At 39.8% G+C, this 25,033-nt stretch overlaps 1 protein-coding gene across 1 annotated transcript in view; it reads left to right on the top strand.

Moving 5' to 3' along the window:
* Nucleotides 1-2,993: 2,993 nt before the first annotated feature.
* Nucleotides 2,994-25,033, top strand: part of PIAS1 (protein inhibitor of activated STAT 1) — a 119,480-nt gene continuing 97,440 nt past the window's right edge. The window contains exon 1 of the mRNA XM_044231254.1: nucleotides 2,994-3,059. Within this exon, the coding sequence (XP_044087189.1) occupies nucleotides 3,036-3,059 (24 nt within the window). The 5' untranslated portion in view covers nucleotides 2,994-3,035. The remainder of the gene's footprint in view (nucleotides 3,060-25,033) is intronic.

Below are 25,033 nucleotides of genomic sequence, written 5' to 3'. Positions count from 1 at the left end.
GAAATCAGAAGAAAAAATAAGTATACTCTGCTTGGATTGCATTAGTCTTTATACTAATGTGTAAAGACTACATTTATACAAATGTAAATGTAGTTTTTAAAAATATAATTATGTATATATTTAATATATTTATATATTTATGGAAGAAGGGGTCTCTGAGGTTTTTTCTGACACCAAATATATGAAATCTTTCCACACCAATACTCCAATGCCCACCAAGTATTCAACAATTCAGTTTTGACACCAACTCTGGGGATAAGCTCAGACCCCACAGGTTAAGGGCTCAGTCCCACAAGACTGCTCCTACTTCAGATACCAGTTGCCAGTCCCGTGGGCCACTTGTACTGCTGACTTGCTTTGTGGGTTCCTATAATGCCTGCTCAGTTTTGATAAATCATTAGTTTGGACTAACAAAACTAAGGAAAACACTTTACTTACATTTACCAGTTTATTATAAAGGAAATAACTCAGGAACAGCCAAATGGAAGAGATGCATGGGGTAGTGCATGAAGTGGGGATGCAGAGCTTCCCTGCCCTCCCTGGCACCGACCTTCCAATACTTCCATATGTTTACTAGCCCTTATCTAATCATGTATTTAGTCTTCGTGTTTAGTCTTAACCAATGACCAGCTCCTATCCTGAAACTCCTGAGGAGCCACACTCTCTTACCTCATTAGTACAAGCTTAGGTGTGGTGGAAAGGGGCTCATCATGAATAACAAAAAACAATCCTATCCTCTGGAAATTTTAAAGGTTTTAGGAGCTCTGTGCCAGAAACCAGAGATAAAGTCAAATTTTATTTTTTAATTGTACCCTAGAATGCAAAAGTGTGTAGGGCAATGAAAGTCATAACGTGGTCCTCTCAGTTGAGTACCCTTTCTAAACAGTCCATTTGTGAAATTATGGCATCTTGGAATCGGGTGATGGTAGTGGCCAGCCAGTGACACGGACAGGCTTGGGAGACGTTTTAGAGGTGGAGTCAGCTGGATTGGCTGATGGATTGGATATGAGAGGTGAATGAAAGAGAGGGACCAGGGGTGATTTTCAGATTTTTGGTTTGAACAGCTGGCTGAATGACGGTGCCATCCATGGAGAATAGTGGGAAAGGAACAGGGCTGGGGGTAAAATCAAGGCACTACTTGACATAAAGCTTGAGATGACTAGAAGTCATGAAACAGAGATATTAAGTAGAGAGTTGGATTTGTGAACCTGGATTTTGGTTGGGAGGTCTGGGCTAAACAGACATTTTAATGTCAAAGAGTTGGATAAATTCACCTGACTGTAAAACAGAGAAGACAAGAGGGTGAGGGCTGAGCCCTGGAGGACTATAACATTAAAGATTGAGCCAAAGAGGAGAAATCAGCAGATGATTTTGACAAAGAGGCTCAGTAAAGGAATAGGAAAATCAGGATAGGGAAATGTTGAAGGAAGTTCAGGAGAAAAAGTATTTCAAGAGAAAGGAGTCTTGTCAACTGTTTACAGTTCACCCGAGAGGTCATTTTAGGTAATGAGAATTGACAATTAGTTTTGGAAACATGGAGATCATTAATAATCTTGATAGGCGATCCTGGTGAGAGAAGTCAAGGCTGGATAAGAGGAGGCTGAGAAGGGAATGTGATGTGAGGAAGAGAGAACAATCATTGTAGAGAGATCTGGAAAAACCTGAGAATTTATGCAGTGGAGAGAGAGAAATAGAGTGGTGCTGGAGGAGATTTTGGAATCAAGGTAGGTTTGTTTTAGATGGGAGGACTTTCAGTATGTTTATATGCTGATAGGAGTAATCTAATAGGGGAAAAGTAATGATGCTGGAGGGTGAGGTGATTGTAGGAGTAAAGTTCTTAGGAATGTGGGAGGGAAAGGAATCCAGGTCACTGGTAGAGGAACTGGCCTTCATAGGCACAGGGACACTTCATTCATAGTAACCCAAATGTTACTATGTCTGTAGGAATAGTTTTGATGGTAAGAAGATAAGGGAGTTCATATCTGTTATCTTTTCACTTTTTCTCTGACGAATGAAGCAAAACTGAGAGCAAAAAGTGTGGGTTGGGGAGGAGGTATAGGAGGCTTTCAGTAGAGAGGAAAAGGTGTGAAATAATTCTTTCATCACATCTACTTATGTCAATTTATTGGAGAAAGCCCTCCAGGAATTAAGTACATCTCCTTCCAACCGCTCTTCTCTCACGGGACCCTTTGCCCTCATCTGGTACTCACCACCATTTGTAACTGTATCTTTATTGGTTCACTTGTCTGTTCCTCCGTTAGAGAACTACGGGAGGGCAGGCACTTTTTGATTTCCTGATGTACACATAAAGAAACAGGACTGGTATATAATCACTAAATAATTACTTGTTGAACAAAGAGTTAATGAATGAACCTTTTCCGAATTTTGTCTTGGGTCATCCCTGTAAAGTGTTTGGGCAAGTCACTTTTCCTCTCTGAGCTTTCATTTCTGACTATACACATACCACGGGAATTGTAATCTCTTCTCTGCCCACCTCACAGCGCTGTCATAAGGAGGATCTGAGCTAATAAATCCGGAAACGCTCCATCAAGTGATCCTCAAATGTAACGGATTGTTATTTTTAGTCCACGCGCAGCCTCGCAGGTAGCAGGTGCGGAAAAGGACTCACTGATTGGGGGAGGGGGCCATTATAGTTTCTGTGACCATAGGCATCGAAGCTTTGCAGAAGGGTTCCGCAGGCCGCGGAGAGGCGGGGCTTAGGCCGGCAGCCCACTCGCTCCGGCCTTTCCCTGGAGGCGCTAGCCCAGCGAGGATGGGGGCGGGGAGGTCGAGGGGGGGAGTAACTGTCAAACCTCCCCGCTTGGCGCCATTATTTAAATAGTACGTGCCGGTCTCGCTGTTGTACGTGCCCGGGGCGGGGCTCCGAGCGCCGGGAGAGGGGCGGAGGCCGGGGGCGGGTTGGGGAGGTGGAGGAGCGAGAGGGGACGGACTAGGGCGGGGCCAGGCTGGCTAGAGGGGCGGGTCTAGCGGCGGCCCCCGGCGAGGTTCAGTGCGCTTGCGCTGACAGACGCAAGATGGCGGACAGTGCGGAACTAAAGGTAAAGCGCAGCTCGAATTCACTTCTAATATTCGGCCGCGGAGACGGCGCCGCTGGTGCTGGGGGGGATGGGTCCGGCCCTGGGGGGCCGCTCGGGCCTGACTCCACCCGGGCCTGGAGTTGTAGGGAGGAGTGGTGCGCCTGGCCCTAGCTGAGGGGGCCCGGCAGCAGCGGGCCGCGGGCCCCGGGTGCCTCGGGGGCGCTGACGGGTCGTCCCCGGCGTGTTATTGTTGTGGGCGCCTCTGGCGGGGGTGGCGGGGGAAGAGATCGGTAGTCTGGAGGTAGGGGCCTAGGCTGCCCTCTGGGCTCGGCTTCTTCACCTTCCACCAGCCTTCCCCGCCCCCCCCCCATGGGGAACGGGGGCTGGGGCAGGGTGTTCGTGTAGGGGGGATTGGGAAAGCTCCCCGCCGCCGCTTCCTCTTCCTCCTTTGCAGTCCCGGGCTGCTGTCAGGAGCTCTCCTCGGACCCCCGGGAACTTGGCTCCGGCCGCCCCGCCCCTCCGTGGCTCCTTGCCGCCCCCGCCCCAGACTCCGCTCTCCCCGGCTGCCCGCCTGTCAGGAGGCGCCCGGGGTGCCCCGCTTGTGGGCAGCGCAATCCTGGGGCTGTGGGGCGGAGATGTGGGGAGAAGCTCCGGTAAAGTTTAGTGAGCCCCTGGCCGACGTTGGGGTTCGGCTGAGGGGTAGCGGGGGAGTCTGCCTGGGCGGGACGTTACTTTCTCTCTGATCTGGGCAACCGGAGTGGGGGGAGAATCCCCCTCGAAGGGTGTGTATTTGGAAGCAGTGGTGGGAAGCTGCTACCTCTCCCTTCTTTTCCTTCTCTTCCTTTGCCTGGTGTGGAGGGTGAGAGGAGCCTTTGGGGGTCTCTGCACACACCATGATGGCGATGCTATAGCTGATGGAGGTGAATGGTTCGTGTTTATATCCCCCCGTTGCCTTTTGTTTGTAGGGACATCTTGCTGGCCATGTTGATTTGAACGAAATTCTCCCCTCATCCTACTTCAACCCCCAATAAATAGAACGTTCCTCCGTTCCTCTCAACTGTACCAATTACTCACGCCTCGCGAAATTGGATGAAAGGGTGCCCCTTTTCCTCGCTTTTTCTCCCACCCCAATCTTCTTTACCTGATGATGGCTTCTTTACCGAAGCAGATACACCACTACACAAGCTGTTGGGGGAGGGGGGTGGAACCCTTATGATTGGATTGTGACAAATGGGGCTCCGCTTGAATAATTTTGGTTTAGTAGCAGGCAGTTTTAACTAACGCGTATTATTTCGAGGCTCTGAACGCGATATTCCCCTCTGTGGCTTCCTGTGTGTGAACCAAGCAGCTGGGTATATCTTGACCCAGAGAACTGACATCTCTGTCAGAACGGCGATTGGGATATACAGTTGTAAATCTTTGGGGAGAGTTCTCTGTCTCTATTTAATAAAAATTATTTTTAAAACATTTCTCCGTTATACTGAAACGACAGCTTCTAGAACAGGCACACACTGGGTTTGTTTCTGGAGTTTTTCTGTGGAAAGCTTCGCTGAAAGATCGGTTTCCTCAATAATTTTGCAATATTAACATTCCAAAATTTGTATATTAAGGCGCTGGCTTTGAATGTCGTTCTTTTAAAATTTACTTCTAATTACAAATTAATTGAACAGAGTGCAGATTTCGAATGGTTGGTTTCGTTTTTTTCCAGTTTCAAACTGTTGACTGAAATGAAAAAGCCTTAGCTATTTAAATATTTTGAGGTCATTAACTCTTGAAATATAAAGTATGCAACTTTTAGATGTTTTCAATAGTTTCACTCTTAAGATGTAGTCACAATGTTGCTGTGATCTCCGCCTTCTAATATTTATTTAGTTTGGAATCCTTTTGAATGATAGCTAATCAGTTCTGTTATACATGGGCCTCAGAGTAAAGCTGAAAAGCTTGTGCTGGGTATATTGTCACTCTTGATGCTGTCTAAAGAAACTGGTATGGAAAGCACATGCTGGGAGATTTCCTCCTTTGTTCTTTCTCATTTTAAGAAAGTGCCTTTGGGGATAGATCAGATCCCTGGTGTGAGTCTTGTTAGGTAAAGTTTCTCTTTACAAAAATGAGCCTGTATCAGATAAGTGCTAAACACTTGGGGGAAACATTATTTTCCTAAAAATGATCTCCCTTTTTGCTTTCTCAAAAATCTACTTGAGTTTTTTTAAGTGGAAAAACTACTCTTGTGTTTCTGTAGTACAATTTTTTCAAATAATAATAACTGTTGTGACCTACAGGTTGGCATTGTGGCCCAATACTTTTAGAAGCTGTGATAAATTGCTTAGCTGTTGATAGCTGTGTTAAAAATTTTAGTGCTTGATTGTGGTTAGATTTGCTGGTTTTTTTTTTTTTTTTTGGAAGGGGGTAGATGATCTTAGGAATGCCTACCATAGTTATTTGAGAATGTGTGTATATAAATTTCTGTGAAGTAAGCTTTGGAAGACACTTCTTTTGGAAATCATATTTTCTGATGGTTTTTTGTTTTGGAAGTAAATAGCATTTATTCTTAATAAGATAGGAGAAGTCAATAAAATTTAAGAAAAACCCAGAGATTTCAGCTTTAAGTGAAAATACAGTAGTACAATGGATTGCCAGCTGTAAGGCTTTGAGAAAATAGTGACTTTTTTGTTATCCTGATTCACAGCTCACATATCATCTTGCTGTAGATTGTATTCATAATTATTTTCCTCATGGCCCATTTTAGTGAGTCCTTTCAAATCTATAATCTACAAAGATCGGATGGGGAAAATGGATAGATCTCTTATCTCCTGTAGGAATAGTGCAAGCTGCAACACTTGAAGATACTGCCAATAAAAATTAGATTGTGAGTCATACATATCAAAAAGAATTCTCTGTGCACATTTGTTTATGAAAGGTTTAATTTTTCATTAGGGGAATACCCATAAATGACGTCTGTAAGAGTGTAAAGAGTGAGCATTTTATTATCTTTAGGAACTTAAAAAGCAGGAGGATGTGATGGCCGGATGATCTTGGAAGTTAATAATCTGACAGCTTCATGTAGTTCCTCTTAAAGTACCTTTTTTTTGGAAGATTATTTATTTTAGAGAGAGTGAGAGAGAGCGAGCTTGTGTGCGAGAGCCTGCATGCTTCAGGGAGAGTTGAGGGAGAGGCAGAGGGAGAGGAAGAAAATCTCAAGCAGACTTCCTGCTGAGCCAGGAGTGGGGTGGGGTGGCTCAAGGGCCTGATCTCAAAACCCTAAGAGGAGCTGAGCAGAAATTAGGAGTTGGATGCTTAACCACCTGAGCCGCCTAGGCACCCCAAAGGACTTTTTTTTTTATTACAAGTTTTTTTGCATTAACTCTCAAATCAAGTTATATGGCCATTTTAACTCACGGGAGGAACAGTGGGGAGGAAGAAGTTCATCATTTTAGTGGAATAACATAATGGAATTCAATGGGAAGAGAAGCCATACTTTTGACACTGTGCTTTTAAAAGTATCTATAAGCATGTCAGGAATTTGTTGTCATATTCTGCCTCTTTATTTTCAAGAAATAGCCATTTAATTTTGATCTTTGTGGTGTGATTTTAGAAGGAAATAGACTGGACAGTTTATTCATGAATTTGATTTGATTCTCCCTAATTTGGTTTGGTGTCAGGTGCCACATTTTGTTATTTTTTGTTTTAAGTCACCATTTTTATGAACAGTATTTAAAAACAATTTATAAAACATTTTAGTTTTTAAGTATTTCATACAGTTGTTTTTAAATACTGCTTTTTCATCTACAGTTTTCTTCTGGGTCGTTGTATTGTCTTTCTCTTCAGAGTCTCTTGTAACCGCTGTGAGTTGCAATAGTGCTTAGTGGTGAGCCCATAGCTGATTAATCTCAGGTTTCTCTTGGTGAACTATATCAACATGCTGCTCCAGGGTTCTTGCTGAGGCTTTTTGAGTTCAGTGTAATTTGTACCCTTTCCTGGTGGTAAGTAGGGATAAGAAAATAGAATGGCTCATGGTTGTAGTGAGAACTGGGAAGAAGTATCTTGAGTTTCTGCAAAACTGGGTGTTTGTGATAATATGATGAAGCCTTTCAAAACAAAACCCCTGGGTCATTACTTTATAGAATTGATTGTAGTGCTCTCTGAAGTATTGTGCTCTGACATTAAGCACCTTTTTCTTTTTTTCATGTTAGAATGAATAGTATTTTTTATAGTATGTTGTACTTCGTGATGTTGCCGTTTATAATGTATCCCATTATCTCATCTGATCTTTCCAACAGTTCTTTGAGGTAGGAAGGCAGGTCTTATCTCTTTTATTGGTGAAGCGAGCCCAGAAAGAGTAAGTGACTAGCCCAGGGTCATACAAGTAAAAGTGGCAGGGACTTGAACTTACCTAAGTCTTGTGATTTCAAACCCTGTACTATAGAGGCTGCTGTAAAGGTCCCATGTATGTCCTGGAGCCCCGTAGGGTGCCTTGCTCACAAAGAATTCTAGTTATGTTGTTGCTAATACTTTCCCTTTTGCTCTATGCCAAGGTATTTTTGGATATTCCTTGGGCTTTTTTTGCAAGGGAGATTTTGGAGTTTGTTAGTTCGAATCATAGATGTTAATTCTTGCAGATATCATTTTGCCAAAATTTCAGGGAATACTGAAAAATAAGCAGAAAAATAAACACCTGTAATCTCAGCACTTAGAAATATCATGGTTAACATCAGGGGATCTATCCATTTAGACTTTCTCTCTGTGAACATATGTGTATGTATATTCATCACAAAAAGAGATTGCGCTTTTCTTTATGTGTAATCTGCTGTTTTCATGGCTATCTTTCCAGGTAAGTAAATATAGGTCTGTGTGATCATTTGAAAGGTAACATTGTATTTTTATTCAGCTAGTCCCTTATCATTGGACACTTAGATAGTTCTACTTTTTTGCTTTTTTAAACAATGTCTTGACAAACAGCCTGATATAAAGATTTGCAAATGTTTTATTCTAACAAAAATATATTGATGTGACAGAACTTTTTCTGTGCTTTAGGGAGCAGTGTTAATGCTATTTTGATTAGATGAAGTTTTGTGAGTGAAATAAGTAGTTCTTGATTTGTTCATTGTCTATACCTTTGTTTCTGTTTCTATAAACCTATCAGATAAGATTATTAAATGATGGCAGAGTATATTCTATAAAAATACAAGTAAACATTTGGTAAAGTATAAAATAGAGTATGAAACAGCATTTATAATTTATTTCAAGTATGTTTGACACAGAAATCAAATATTGAAAGTTAATATGCTTTGTTTAGATGCCCACTTTTTTTAAAATTTTTTAAAAATTTATTTATTTATTTTAAAAATTTATTTGACAGACAGAGATCACAAGTAGGCAGAGAGGCAGGCAGAGAGAGAGGAAGGAAAGCAGGCTCCCTGCTGAGCAGAGAGCCCCATGCGGGGCTCGATCCCAGGACTCTGGGATCATGACCTGAGCCGAAAGCAGAGGCTTTAACCCACTGAGCCACCTAGGTGCCTGCCCATGTGTTTTTAACTGACATTTTAAGAAAAGCAGTGCTGACCATTAATATAGGTAAAGTAGAAAAGAGAATTTGCCTTATTCATATTTTTTTCTCAAAATTAAGTGTTGGGGTGCTTGGGTGGCTCAGTGGGTTGAGCTGTTGAGCCTCTGCCTTTGGCTCAGCTGGGGTCGTGACCTCAGGGTCCTGGGATTAAGCCCTGCATTGGGCTCTTTGCTCGGCGGGGAGCCTGCCCCTTGCCTACTTGTGATCTCTCTCTCTCTCCCTCTGTCCAGTAAATAAATAGAATCTTTAAAACAAAACCACAAAAAAAAACCCCTAAGTGCTGCCAAAGTATTAGTTTGGTAGGTAACATTGTTTTGAGGAGGTTGTTACAGGAAAGAGGTTATAGAGGCAATGAAAATATTTTTCTATTTTAGGAAGAAGCCTTATTGGGTTAAATCAGCTAATAAATGCATATATGAACCATTATGGGTTAAGTCAATAAATGGATATGTCAGTTGAGTTAATATATATATTTTAGAATTTTTAATTTATTTATTTGATAGAGAAATCATCAGGCGGGGGTGGGGGTCGGGGGCAGGCTCCCTGCTGAGCAGAGAGCCTGATGCGGATCTTGATCCTAACACCTTGAGACCATGACCTGAGCTGAAGGCAGAGGCTTAACCCACTGAGCCACCCAGGCACCCAGTTGAGTTAATATTTGTGCAACATCTGGAAAGTACTGCACTGTAGAAAAAATAGTTGATGAGATTAAGGGCATATAAGTGCTCAAACTCTAAATTTAATGTCAGATTTAGTCCTCATGTAAACTTGAATTTATGTAACAAGTTTTAGTATTAGGATTTTTTAAAAAAGGTGATAAATTTTAAGTATGTAATTGTATTTTATTATCAATTTTGTAATTGCAATGCACTTTTTGCTTCTCTTACCACAAAATGTTTGTAACTATACTTCCCCCTTCCATGTTAAAAACTGTGGCACTCCCATTACTTTTTGATTCCTACTTTTGGTTTAAGTGGTATCACATGAAATGGTAGCCCCCCCCCCAACTCCTCCTCCCTTCAGAATTAACTGGTAAAACTTCCTTCTTTGTAATGAATTTCTAAAACTCAGTAAAATGAAGAAACTACCTTTTTTCCTTTTCTGTTTCACATTAGATCAAACAAAATAAATATAAACCCTTTGAACATTAACTAGTAACTTTGAAATATCAGTAACTCTCCAGAGATTGTTGCAGATGTTCCTATTTTTTATTTTTTTTTATTTATTTTTTTTTTTAATTTTTTTTTTTAATTTATTTATTTGACAGAGATCACAAGTAGGCAGAGAGGCAGGCAGAGAAGAGAGGAGGAAGCAGGCTCCCCGCTGAGCAGAGAGCCCGATGTGGGACTCGATCCCAGGACCCTGAGATCATGACCCGAGCCGAAGGCAGCGGCTTAACCCACTGAGCCACCCAGGCGCCCCAGATGTTCCTATTTTTTAAAACTTCATCTCCTTCTTACCTTTCCTGCTATTCTTGCTTTCAGTTTCCCCCTTTGATGCCAGGCTGATTTTCCCAAAACATTTCTTTTCATCCTGTCACTCCAATGGCTTTCCATCGATAACAGGATAAAGTCTTAGCTCTCAGGTATTCAGGATTTTCTGTAGTCTGATCCCAGTTCATTTTTTGTGTGTTTTGTCTTCACTCTGTGGCAAAAGTCCTTAACTTAAAGCCAGAACTGTTAGTTTGCTTCTTTTTGTTGACTGCTTTGTATATCACTTCGTTTCCCCCCATTCCTACCCTGTGGACATAGTAGGTGCTTAAGGTATATTTGTGAAATGAACAAATTATGTTCAAAATTTGTTTCTGTTAGTTAAGGGGGCTGATGCACGTGTTGTATGACAGCCTAAATTGCAAATGTTCACATCTTCATTTTTTTTTTTCCTAATGGCTGCTTTGTAGATAAACTCAAATAATGTTAAATCTAGAATTGTTTATGGGACACCTTGGTGGCTCAGTCGGTTAGGCATTTATCTTCAGCTGAGGTTCCTGGTCCCGGGGTCCTGGGATCAAGTTCGACATCTGGCTCCCTGCTTCCTGGGGAATCCTGCTTCTCCCTCTGCCTGCTGCTCTCCCTGCCTGTGTACTCATGCCTTCTTCTCTCTCTCTCTCTGACAAATAGTCTTTTTAAAAAAGAAACTTAAAAATCTAGAATAATTTATGAAAGATTTTTAGGTTTGTCTTTTATTTTCTTTAAGTTATATAAATTTAAGTGACTACATTTCTGATTGTAGTGATGTGACAGTAAGTAGAGTATAGTTTTAAAGACCTTCATCTTCAACCCTCCCTTCCCTGAGAGGCGTTCACTTTGGTCTCTGTTGTTTTTTGGGCGGTGGGGAGCGTAAAAGCTTTATTGAGATATAATTCACATACCATATAGTTCATCTATTTAAGGTACACAATTAGCTGGTTTTTAATACATTTACAAAGTTGTGCAGCCATCTACACAATTAATTTTAGAATATTTTCCTGACTCCCCAAAGAAATCCTGTACCTTTCAGCTATCACTCCCACTGCCCACAATTCATTTCACCCTGAGGCAGCTGCTAATCTGCTTTTGTTCTCGTAGATTTGACTGTTTTGGACATTTCATACATGTGAAATGTCTTCTCTCTCTGACCTATTCATTTTTCTTTGGGTGGGCATTTATCTGTGCCTGTATAATATTTTTAATTTATTGTATGTGTATATCTAGATTCAGATATGACTGGGCATACAGAATGAACTCAGTATTACTAAATGATGTACATGCACATAAATATATTTTCTAAAAACAAATGGGATCATACTATACCTAATATCTTTTGACTTGTGTTTTTCACTTAATAATATATATTGAAGATCTTTCCATGTTATATCCCCAAATGAGATCATTTCATTCTTTTTTAACAGTGTACATATTTTGTATGTATATTTACAGAGGTTTACCTCTTGAGTTTATCAATGTATATGTCTAAAAGTTCTTGTTTTGATAGTTTTGTTACACTCTTGCTTTTTAAAAAACAGTTGCCACATTTAATGTAACAGCTATGGTATTAGCATTGAAGTGTCCCTGAAAAATAGAAATAAAAACTAAAACAGGTAAAGGTTGTTTGGCTTGAGGAGAAATGGAATGTAGGCTCTTTATGGGATTCTGGCAGTGCGCAACCAAAGCAGTTCATTTTGTATTTGGGTTTCTGAATGTGAGCAAGCCTGTTTTTAGCTTCATGGCATAGTGCTTAAAATAGAATTTAACATGCTATCTTGTGCTTTATGGTGAATTTTAAGACTTTTTCTTGCAGTCATGTAGGTCTAATCTTAAAAAAAGATCCGAAAGATTTCAGGATAAACATTTTTCTTTTACATTAAAATCATCATTCTGGTCTCTAGGGTTCTGTAAGTTACCTAAGAAGGGGAATGAAGAGGTGCCTAGCTGATGGTAGGTATTTGGCAAGTAGTTTTTGACTTAGGAGGGTATCTGTCACATTCTGTCATTCATAATTTTTGAGTTCCAGCTCAGAGGTATCAAGCTATCAGTAGTTTGGGTATATCTCTGTGTATATGTGTGTATTTAAATATTTTTGTTATAATGGGATATCTATTAAAAATTACCTTTAAAATTTTTTTTTAAAGAGTTTATTTATTCATTTGACAGACAGAGAGATCACAAGAAGGCAGAGAGGCAGGCAGAGAGAGAGAGAGGAAGGGAAGCAGGCTCCCTGTCGAACAGAGAGCCAGATGTGGGGCTCGATCCCAGACCCTGGGATCATGACCTGAGCTGAAAGCAGAGGCTTTAACCCACTGAGCCACCTAGGCGCCCCCCAAAATTATCTTTTTTTTTTTTTAAAGATTTTATTTATTTATTTGACAGAAATCACAAGTAGGCAGAGAGGCAGGCAGAGAGATAGGAGGAAGCAGGCTCCCTGCTGAGCAGAGAGCCCGATGTGGGGCTCGATCCCAGGACCCTGGGATCATGACCTGAGCTGAAGGCAGAGGCTTTAACCCACTGAGTGACCCAGGCGCCCCAAATTATCTTTTTTTAATCATGCAAGTAGTGCATCAGCTATTACAGTGATTCTCAAAGTCCATTTTCCAGGCCTTTGGTGGTTCTCTAGGTTCTTTCTGGGGGTTGTCCAAGTCTAAAACTATTAATAGTAGTAAGGCATTATTTATTATATTGGTGTTTGCAAAATCAGTGGTGGGTGAAATTGCTCGTGCCTTAACATGAATTAAGGCAGTGGCACTAAACTGTAGTCGTTTAGTATATCACCATACATTTAGAATTAAAAAGTAAATACCAGATATCCTTAGTATCCTTAATTAAGCAAAAAAAAAAAAGTATTAATTTGATTATGTCTCAATCCTTGAGTCCATTTGGAAATATATTTTATGTGATGTAATGGGAAGTACCTATAAAAGTATTTTTAATGAGTACCAAACCCAGCGATTAACTCAAAGAAAAGATCTTGTGTAGTTGTTTGAGTTATGGGCTGAACTAGCTGCTTTTTTAATGGAATACCATTTTTACTTGAAAGAATGACTGACAAGGTATGGTTATACAGACTTGGATATTCAGGACATTTTCTGTATGAGAAAAACAGCTGACAATATTTGTTGCTGATGATAAAATTTAAGTTTTCAGGCAAAATGGAATTTTGGAATTCTTGTATTTACTACTTTGAGTTTGACAGTTTCCCAATACTTATTTTTGTTTTGATTTGTATTTTTTAGAGATTTTACTTATTTGTCAGAGAGAGAGAGGGAGAGCACAGAAGCACGGGGAGTGGCAGGCAGAGGGAGAAGCAGGCTCCCTGCTGAGCAAGGAACCTGATGTGGGATTCAATCCCAGGAGTCTGGGATCATGACTTAAGCCAAAGGCAGACGCTTAGCTGACTGAGCCATTGAGGTGTCCCTTACCAATACTTTTTTTTTTTTTTTCAATTTATTTATTTATTTGACAGAGATCACAAGTAGGCAGAGAGGCAGTCAGGGGATGGCGTGGGGCGGGGAGAGGCGGGAAGCAGGCTCCCTGCTGTGCAGAGAGCCCAATGTGGGGCTCAATCCCAGGACCCTGGGATCATGACCTGAGCTGAAGGCAGAGGCTTTAACCTACTGAGCCACCAAGGCACCCCCCTCCCAATACTTTTTGATAAGGTTATTGGTGGTATTAATAAATGCGATATAGCGCAAGTGTCAACATTTGGAAGAACTGCATAACTCAGTGAAGCAATACTTTCTAAATGCGTGGTATTGAAAATCATGCATGGGTAAAAAGATGCATTGGAAATAGAAGATAGACCAATGGATTTCAGTAAATCAGAGTAAGAAGTGTTTATTTGATATGGTTTTAGATTCCATATTGCAACAGCCTTTAAGAAACTGCAGCTTGTTGAGTTTTGGTGAAGGATCAGAGAATATCCACAGTTATCTGAAAAGCCTATTGAAATACTGTCTTTTTCCAAGTACATACCTGCATGAGGCTGAATTTTCTTCCTGTACTTCAGTCAAAACAACCTCATGGAGCAGATTAAATGCAAAAGCAGATATGAGAATCAGGCTGTCTTTATTAAGTCAGACATTAAAGCGATTTGCAAAAATGTGAAATAGTGACAATCTTCTTGATAATATATTTTTTGTCTTGGAATGTAATATTTAAAATTAATAATGTGATTTATGTTAACAGATAATGACTTATTTTTTATTTTTATTTTTATTTTTAAAGATTTTATTTATTCATTTGACAGACAGAGATCACAAGTAGGCAGAGAGGCAGGCAGAGAGAAAGAGAGGAGGAAGCAGGCTCCCTGCCGAGCAGAGAGCCCAATGTGGGGCTTGATCCCAGGATCCTGGGATCATGACCTGAGCTGAAGGCAGAGGCTTTAACCCACTGAGCCACCCAGGCGCCCCTAATGACTTATTTTTAAATGATGATAAATCTTTAAAAAATTCTGTTTTAGTTTCTAATACAGTAAATATGGGTAGTTTTTTTTTTTTTTTTTAAGACTTATTTTTTAAAAAGGAGAGAGAGAGGAGGGGGGCAAAAGGGTAGAGGGAGAGGGAGAGAATCTCAAGTCGACATCCCTGCCGTACGGAGCCCTACACAGGGCTCAATCTCACGACCCTAAGATCTCTCCCTGAGCAGAAATCAAGAGTTGTATGCTTAACTGACTCAGCCACCCAGATGCCCCAATATCGATAGATTTAATCAACAAAGTTTTTTGGGTTCTCCATTTTCTAGACTGCAAAAGAGTCCAGGGAACAAGAACTTTGAGAACCTGAACACTGTTTATATAAGATTTACAGTACAGGTATAGCTTAAAATCAGACTATCCTTTTCACCTTCTTACCCATGGCATTTAAAAAAAAATTAAAGGAAAAAATAGTTTGCTTATAGATAATAGTGATCCCATTCACAAGGCAGTTTGCAAGCAGAAACTATTTATTGTATCTTGTTTGCATCTCTGTGGCAAAAATACTAATGGTATGCATTGCATTGCATGACTCTACTCTCAAATGCTTTAAATCAGTAGTGCTATGGGGATTGTATAACTTTTTATTTTCTCAAGGTTATGTCTCAACCCTTGATTGGCTTTTTTCTGTAGTAGGGAATAGAAATAGCTTGAATAAATGAAAAATCCATAGAGATGTCCCCTAACCTACTTTAGCCAATAATTTTCTCTTTTCATCAGATCTTACTAGTTCTTACGAAATATCTAAGATGGTTGGTTTACATTGGACCTCTTTTGTTTTCTTCTTTTCCCTCTTGTGGGATTGAAGTGGAACCTAGAGATTATAAAACTCTAAATGCTTTTCTAGTTTCTTTTTACCTTTCCTTAGAGTTGTATTTGAAAAGCTTTTATCTTCTGTATTCCTCAAGCATCTTTCACAAGGGTGTCAAGGTAATAGAAAACAAAGATTTTTGTGCAAAAGTTATTCTAATCTGTGGTTTCAATATGAAGTAACATCTTAAAGGTGAAAGTTTTCTTTTAAGTATGGTATTTCGTGTGTAATTGAATCCTTTAGGGTTGCCATTATTTTTCACTTCTAAATTTAAATAGTAATCCCAGGAATAGTGCAATTACTAATAAGAATGGGGAACAGTAAAAGTTAATAACCCTTAATTCCAGACTCTTTAAAAAGTTACTTCTTGGTGTATGTGGCAAATATGTTAAAAATTTTTCTGGGGGGCGCCTGGGTGGTTTAGTGGGTTAAGCTGCTGCCTTCGGCTCAGGTCATGATCTCAGGGTCCTGGGATCAAGTCCCACGTCGGGCTCTCTGCTCGGCGGGGAGCTTCCTTCCCCCTCTCTCTCTGCCTGCCTCTCTGCCTACTTGTGATCTCTGTCTGTCAAATAAATAAATAAAATCTTTTAAAAAAAAAACTTTTTCTGGGGTGTCTGATTGTCTCAGTTGGTGGAGCTTGTGCCTCTTGATCTCAGGGTTGTGAGTTCAAGCCCCACATTGGGAGTGGAGCCTACTTTAAAAAAAAAAAAAAAAGTATTTCCACGTGGCAACCCTGCTATGCCCAATGGAAAGGATATTAGATAAGATTCACTTGTAATTTGCAGCATTATTTGCATATAAAAATGTGCTATAACTCTTGAATAGTTTGGTTGAGTAGGTTCAACTTTGCTACTTATGGGTTGGCTAATAATTGTTTAGAACATACTTTCTTTGCTTTTTTCTTTTTTTTTAAAGATTTTATTTATTATTTGTTAGAGGGAGAGAGAGCACAAGTATGTAGAGTGGCAGGCAGAGGGAGAAGGAGAAGCAAGCTCTCCGCTGAGCAGGGAGCCTCATGTGGGGCTTGATCCTGGGACCCTAGGATCATGACCTGAGCCGAAGACAGCTGCCCAACCAGCTGAGCCACCCGGCGCCCCTAGAACATATTTTCTTGTAGATAAACTGTCCTGCATTATTTTCTGGAATCTGCTGATCTTAACTGATCTAATCAATTCTATTGAGTGTGGGGAGTGATAACTGAACATTTTGTTTTGCATATAGTTTCCAGTTTTATCTGTAGCTTTAGTAAAAGTGACCCAGTTTTTGATGTTGAAATGTCTTGTCATGCTAACAGCATAATCCATTTGAAGGAATGAGGTGATGTTTGTGTTTATGTGGTGGGGTGGTGGTGTTGAGGATGTGAATGGTCTTGGAATTCAAAGGGTATGTCTTCTATTGAACCTAATTCTGCAGGTAAAGTTAATCAGGGGAAAAGTGATATTGATGTGAAGTGCAAATATAGTTAGACTCAAGCTTTTATTAATTAGCTGTGGGGTTAGTTTATTTGATTGAAGAAGTAATGCCTTATGAATATAAAAATAATTTTTTTCACTTAAAAATTGCTTCATCCATTAATGCTTTCCCTTTTATAATTTTTTTAAAAGATTTTATTTATTTATTTGATAGACAGAGATTGCTAGTCAGAGAGGCAGAGAGAGAGGAGGAAGCAGGCTCCCCACTGAGCAGAGAGCCGGATGTGGGGCTTGATCCCAGGACCCTGAGACCATGACCTGAGCCGAAGGCAGAGGCTTTAACCCACTGAGCAACCCAGGTGCCCCCCCCTTTTATAATCTTAACATGGCTCATTAAAAACTTGGGGTTGATGAGAACTTATTTTAGTTTCTATATAATTAGGTCTTCTCATATAGTCATGTATTTATTCACTTAATATTTGAGTGTATGCCGTGTGTCTGGTATTGTGCTAGTTAGCAAAATACAGGGATAATTAGAACAATTCTGTTGGGAAGGAATTCAGTCTGGTGGAGAGACAGGTACATACTCTCTTGCATCATAATTATCTAGTTAAAACCAGTAATAAAGCCATGCGTGGTTGATGTGTACATTTTACTTGCCTTTGAATATTTATATTTCTGGATTATTATATTTAAGATTGTTTTCCCTCAACTTTCACATAAGAATTAATTAGATTGGTAGGAAAAAGAATTATCGTAACTTAACTCTTGAAAAACTTACTGTAGTTTTTTTTTTTTTTTGAGATTTTTGTATCCCTCCTGTCCAAATGCCTGCCCTCTGCCCACTTCCCTTCCTGCCTGACCCATGGTTTTAAAAGGATCCTTCATTTTTAGGTTAGTATTTTGCCAAGCCTAATTAACCAAAATCTGTTAGGAGCAAAGGACTTTAAGTTAAGTAAAGACTTAGCTTTACTTAAAGTCCTTTTATTTTTTTTTTAATTTTAATTTTTTTTGAGGTTGAACTTTTTTTAAAAAAAGATTTTATTTATTTATTTGACAGACAGAGATCACAAATAGGCAGACAGAGAGAGAGGGGGAGGCAGGCTCCCTGCTGAGCAGAGAGCCCCATGCAGGGTTGGATCCCAGGACCCTGAGATCATGACCTGAGCCGAAGACAGAGGCTTTAACCCACTGAGCCACCCAGGTGCCCCTTAAGGTTGAACTTTGATAATGATCTTACTGAAAGTTAGTTTCCTGTTAGAGTTTTGAGATATCTTAGGTTTTCAGAAAATTTTCTTCAAGGTCTGTTTTTTTTCTCTTGAATGAAACTAGACAATTTGAAGTATGGTAGGATTTGAGCAGTTAGAACAGACATTTTCTCTTGTATATACTTGTCTTTTGTAACCCTAAAGATGAGTTTTGCATTGTACATGGTACAGAGTGCCATTTCATACTTGAACCTTTACATGTGACCCATCTGGAGGTTTGAGGATCTTTATTCCTGGTGTGCTTAGACATCCTGATGAAATGCCTTCGTATGGGTATCTTTCAGTCATTGTGCTAAGGTACTTGATGGCACAGTCTGGAGACACATGTCCTTCACTTCTAGGAAATTGTCTTGTATTAATCCTTTAGTAATATTCTCCCTTTCATTTTTTGTTTTCTGTTGTTAGAGGACTGCACCTGTGCCTTTCCTTTCCTTTTTTTTTTTTTTTTAAATTAATTTATTCTTTAAGAGCCCAGCATGGCACCTGGACTCATGAGCCTGAGATCAAGATCTGAGCTAAAATCATGAGTCAGATGCTTGACTGACAGAGCCAGCTAGGCGCCCCTGCCTTTTTTTTTTTTTTTTTTAAAAACCAGTTGATTATTGTCTTTTGCTCTTTGTGCTTATGACTTAACTTTCCTTTTTTTCTTATTCCACTGTTATTTTGTTTCTTTTTAGGGAGGGAATATGGTAGGTATTTGTGTATGGTCGTTGGTGGACATTGTAAACTCTGTGAAGCTCATAATATGAACTGTATTAATATATGATAACCATTCTTAAATAGTTGCTAATATTGAATGAAGATTTATATTTAGTGATAATAGAAATTGTGTTCTTTTCTGAGAGAAAGCTAGTTGCTTTAAGAAAATGTATATACATGGGACGCCTGGGTGGCGCAGTTGGTTGGACGACTGCCTCCGGCTCAGGGCGTGATCCTGGAGTCCCGGGATCGAGTCCCACATCAGGCTCCCAGCTCCATGGGAAGTCTGCTTCGCTCTCTGACCTTCTCCTCGCTCATGCTCTCTCTCACTGTCTATCTCTCTCAAATAAATAAATAAAATCTTTAAAAAAAAAAAATAAAAAAAATAAAAAAAAAGAAAATGTATATACAAAATAATATGTATAACTTTGAGGAATGTATAACTTGTAGAAGATGAACAAAACGTCCAACTTAATAGAGTATTCCAAAACTTTGAGGCTTTTTTTGGTGCTCCCTCATCCTATTCCTTTCTAGTTCCTTTTACGTAATTTGTATTTTAAAGTCAAAACTGATGATGAAATATTAGTTATGTATATTATTTACTTGTAAGGTTGTTTTTAAGCTGTTGCTTCTAATTAAACCATCTAATTATATATCATAGTCTTATAAATTTCCTAGATTTGGTACAGCTTTTTGAAGAGGAAGACTCCATAGGTGGAGGTGGAGAGGAAAGTTTAGAGACCTCATTTTGAAAACATGCATAACTGTGGTAAATGTATATGCCCATAGAATCTAGCAATTATGTCTGTTGATTTTTGGGGAAGACAAAGGGTCTTAAGTAATTACCACAGTGATTGACACTTGGTTAAGTTTTGAAAAGTGCTTAGATTTATATGTGTTCATCCTGTAACCCATGAGGAAGTTTAATTGAAGTGGTGAGAAAAGTCTAGCTTTTTGTAGAAGCATAAGCCATTAAAGTTTGTGTTATACTTAATATATTTTTTCATTATTTTGTTTGATACATTTTTAAAAAGTTTCATGTAAAGTATAATTATTTCTTTACTGGGCTATATATATTCTGTGCTAAACCTTGGAAACAAATAAGCACTCTCCCCTTTTCTTCCCTTAACCTCTTTCAAATTTGGCCTTTCATATCTCAGTTGGTTAAAGCAAGGATCTCATTCCATCAGTAAAAATGAGAGCTGGTTTACGTGTCAGATAACTGTGTTAGATGCTCAGTCGTTATTTGGAAGTGAAATAGATTTGGGTCTTGGCCCTTGTGAAACTTATATTCTAGTATTCCAGTTAAGTACATAAAAAATACCTTGATTCAAAAAAAAAAAAAAAACCTGATTCTCCTGCACCTTTCTATATATGAATTTTTATAAAGAACATATTTTTGTAGTTAGCAAGAAATGGTGTTTTTAAATTTTGGAGGGTTTTTTTTTTTTTTTAAGTTTATTTATTTATTTTAAAGAGAGAGAAAGAGAGGGAGAGAGTGTGTGAGTGCACAAGCATTGGGTAGGGGAGCAGTAGAGGGAGAGAAGCAAACTCTATGGAGCAGGATGTGGGCCCCCTCCCAGGACCCTGAGATCATGGCCTGAGCCCAAACCTAAAGTCTGAGGCTCAACCAACTGAGCCACCCAGGCACCTCTGAACCTTTTTTTTTTTTCTTTTAATAACAGATAATAATTTTGAATGCTTTGATATAAAAAGTTGAATAGTCATTTGCTTTATGTATGCTTATTAAAGGTAGTTTTTGGAGGGAAGAGATGTGGGAGGAGCAAGGAATAGATTAAAGTAATTATCATGGGAAGTTTGATTACTAGCTTACTGGAAAATTTAGTGGGATGCCTGTGTCCATTGAAATCGACGATTATAGGACGCCTGGGTGGCTCAGTGGGTTAAGCCTCTGCCTTCGGCTCAGGTCATGGTCTCATGGTCTCAGGCTCCTGGGATTGAGCCCCTGAGTCGGGCTCTCTGCTCAGCAGGGAATCTGCTTCCCCCTCTCTCTCTGCCTGCCTCTCTGCATACTTACTTGTGATCTCTCTCTCTCTCTCTCTCTCTCTCTCTCTGTCAAATAAATAAATAAATAATCTTAAAAAAAAAAAGAAATCGACGATTATAGATGTATAATAACATCTGTTTGCCTGTGTGCATGCATTCTTCTGCCTGCCTATGTTGTAAAGTTGGAATCAGTTGAATGTGCCAGGCAGAGATGGGGAAGAGAATTTTGCAGAGACAAGTTTAATGATGGACCATGGAATGTGTCTAAGCTGGATATAAGGGGGCAGATGGATAGTGGTAGATATTTATGATGTTGAATTATTGCAGTGGAGGTATGTAAGCAAGAATAGGAGGTGGTAGTTGGAAGATTCAGTGTTTGAATTAGTGATTTTGGAAGTAGTGTGGGTTTAGAAAGGTCCACGGTGTGGCTACGGGAGTGAGTGGCTGAGGGTGGAGAGTAACGATAAAAAATTAAGAAATACAGCCAAGGGTATTGGGGTGGAGTGTGAATAGCTGAGGCAGATGATAAAACCTTCAGCGAATGACAGGGATATTGTTCTGGAGCTGCACTATCCAGTTTGGTAGCCAGTGGTCATATGTTGCTATTGGGTGTTTGAAATGTGTGACTGGTCCGAATTGAGGCATACTGGAAGTGCAAATATGTAATGGATTTTGAGGACGTAGTGTGAGAAGGGGATGAAAATATCTCATTAATAATTTTTGTATTGATTACATGTTGGAATGATAATATTTTGGATATATTGGCTTAGGTAAAATATATTATTGATTTTACCTGTTTCTTTTACTTTTTATTTTTTATTTTATTTTTTCAAAGATTTTATTTATTTATTTGATAGATGAGATCACAAGCAGGCAGAGAGGCAGGCAGAGAGAGAGAGGAGGAAGCAGGCTCCCTGCTGAGCAGAGAGCCCAATGCGGGGCTCGATCCCAGGACCCTAGGACCATGACCTGAGCCGAAAGCAGAGGCTTGAACCCACTGAGCCACCCAGGCGCCCCCCTGTTTCTTTTACTTTTAAAAAGTACAGTTAGATGGCGCCTGGGTGGCTCAGTTAAGCGGCTGCATCGTGCTCGCTGCCCAGCAAGGAGTCTGCTTCTCCTCCCTCTCTCTGCTCATGCTGTTTCTTTCTATCTCTCTCAAATAATAAATAAAAACTTAAAGAAAATAAAAGTATAGTTAGTAGAAAATTTAAAATTACATGTGTAGGGGCGCCTGGCTGGCTCAGCGGGTTAAAGCCTCTGCCTTCAGCTCAGGTCATGATCCCACGGTCCTGCGATCGAGCCCCCACATCGGGCTCTCTGCTCGGCGGGGAGCCTGCTTCCCCCTCTCTCTCTGCCTGTCTCTCTGCCTACTTATGATCTCTGTCTGTCAAATAAATTAATAAAATCTTTAAAAAAATGAAGGCTTTAAAAAAATTACATGTGTAGCTTGAATTTGGAGCTTATATTATCTTTCTTTTGGGCAGTGATTTTCTAGAAATAATATGACCAGTAAGTAGTATGAGAATTAGAAGGGAAGACATCTCTAGGGGTCTTTGTAGAACCCAGTATAAGAATCCTTTGGGAGAGGGAGTGGATTTTCATTGGTTTTCTGATGCTTTCTCTTCAGCTGTTTTTTGTGCTTAGAGTTGCAGTCTATTCAGCCTCTCCACACCTACCTCTGCCTTTGCCCCATACCTGACCTCAAGAAGTTTGCCTCTTTCATGTGGAGGAGAGAAATGTCTAGAACAACTACAGTGGAAAGCAACATAAAGGAGTAACCATATGAATAGTTAACAAAGTATTCATAAGGGGAAGAGGTCACTTCTGGTTAAGCTTATTTCAGATTGGGTCTTAAAGGATAGTTGATAGTTGATCATAGGAAGGTAATTTCAAGCAGAGGGAATAACAGGAACAAAGGTAATGTGGAGAAAAAAACATGGAGGTGTATTTTATGGAACACCCAGTAGATTCATGTGGAGATACACATAGGACAGCAATGCAAATTCTGGAAAGTTAGAGATAGATTGTTATCAGAACTTTTCCCATTGAAATTATGATTCTGAAACTGTAGTAAGTTCTATAAAGGAAAGGGACAGAGTAAGCACATTTAACAAGGAGACCTGACCTGGTTTGGGTACTCAAGGAAGGCTTCTCTGTTTCCTGAATCTTCTGAACTACAAAATCCCTCCACATACAAGTCTTGTCACATCTTTCTTAATGTTAGTTTTTCTTTTCTTTTCAACCACCACTCTTATTATTTCATTCTCATAGTATCATTTTGGTGTTAATCAACAATGTCTAAATTGGTCTCCTATTTTAATTTCCCTTTTCAGTTCACTTGCTCTTCAATTACATTGACTTTTTGACTTTTTGATTATACACACACACACACACACACAAACTTTTTGTTCTGTGTAGGATTAAGAACAAAATTCTTTAACTTAGCCATCCAAACTAAGTAATCTATTGTTTGGATACCAGTAATATACTGACTGGGCATTGGGCAGAATTATATAATGTTTTTATTTTAGGGAGGTAATGTGTATATTTCTAATAGGTTCACACTACCAGTATGGTTCATGTAATTAAGACAGATGTCAGACCATCATTATTCACTTTTATTTATTGACAACAAGAAAGACACAGTCTGTATAGACAGCTTAGAGTTTGATAGAGAATAGACCAGTAAACAGGACTTCTCTACATATAGCATAAGGCTCTCTGTATTGGGTTAATTTGTGGAGCATGTAGGAGGGTAAATTTACTAATGTTAAGGGTCGACTGAAGAAAGTATCCCAAAGGTGATGACATCTAATCTGATACCCGAATGAGTTGAAGTTAGCTAGAAAAAGGTTGGGATGAGAGAGGGAGAAGAATGACTTGCTGAAAAAAGAGCATGTATATACAAGAACCAGATGATGGGGAGCTGGTTAAGGGGGTTAGTGGCAGTGGCTGAGACTGGATCGCGAAGTATATTTTAGACCATGCTAGGATGTTTGGCCTCAGTTGAGTGCAGTGGATGATCATTGCAGGGTTTAAGCATGAGAATGACATGATCAGACTTACATTTTAGAAAGATCACTAGTGTGGAGAATTGCTTGGAGGGGATAATATCAGAGATTGGTAGAACAGAGATATCAGTAGTCTTGAGTTAAAGTGGTAAATAGGGTTCTTTGGGGGGACGGCATCCAAAGGTGGTCCAGCGTTTGACATTCCACTGCAGGCTGTCCTACAATATAGCCTCTAACAAAACTAGGCCGTCCTGAACCCCTGGTCATAGAATTGTTTACCCTTCTAGCACGGAAATTTGCATTAGTGTATGCCCAGGTCGACTTAGAGAAGTTCATGCTGTGAGACCTAAAGTCCTTTTAAGGTTGTCTAAAACAAAAACAAAGGTGCCTGGGTGGCTCAGTCAGTTAAGCATTTGCCTTTGGCTCAGGTCATGCAAGCCCCGCATTGGGCTCTCTGCTGAGCAGGGGGCTTGCTTCTCCCTTTCCCTCTGCCTACTTGTGATCTGCGCCCTTTCCCCCCATCAAATAAATAAAATCTTAAAAAAAAAAAAAAAAACCTGTCAGCAGGGGCTTTGGTGTGTCTGTGTGTACAGTGTGTTCTCAACACAATCAAGCACGCTTTCCTTATGGGGGAGCAGAAAATTGTTGTGAAAGTGTTGAAAATGCAAGTGCAGAGTCAGGAAGCCAGATTAAAAAACAAAAAATACAAAGCTTTTTTGAGCAATAAAAGAATCCAAAGGCAAAAGCAACAAAAAGAAAAGTGGTAATAGTGACTTAGATATTTTAAGGTGGTAGGATTGGTATGACTTGGTAAAAACACATAGGTGAAGGAGAAGGTGGTGGGGAAGTTTCTGGCTTGGACAACTGGTGAGGTGGATGGAAGGTTTGAGAAATTTGATGTTTTAGGTTTGGACATGTTGAGTACGTGTGGGACATTGAAGAAGTGGATTTGGGAGTTAACAACTTAGAGATGGCATTTTGAAGTCATGAGATGGATGAGGTCATCCAGAAAGACTGGTCTGAGTGAAAACAGGGTCAGGAATAGAGAGGAATTCTCATAGTTAAGACCTGGAAAAATTTTTTAAAATATCTTTTAAGGGGCACCTGGGTGGCTCAGTGGGTTAAGCCTCTGCCTTCAGCTCAGGTTATGATCCCAGGGTCCTGGGATCGAGCCCCACATCGGGCTCTCTGCTCAGTGGGGAGCCTGCTTCCTCCTCTCTCTATGCCTGCCTCTCTGCCTACTTGTGATCTCTCTCCCTCTGTCAAATAAATAAATAA

Source organism: Neovison vison, chromosome 13 (genome assembly GCF_020171115.1).
Source record: "Neovison vison isolate M4711 chromosome 13, ASM_NN_V1, whole genome shotgun sequence".
Lineage (NCBI taxonomy): Eukaryota > Metazoa > Chordata > Mammalia > Carnivora > Mustelidae > Neogale > Neogale vison.
The sequence above is the reverse complement of the archived record's forward strand: the minus strand, read 5'-3'. Positions and strand labels throughout refer to the sequence as shown.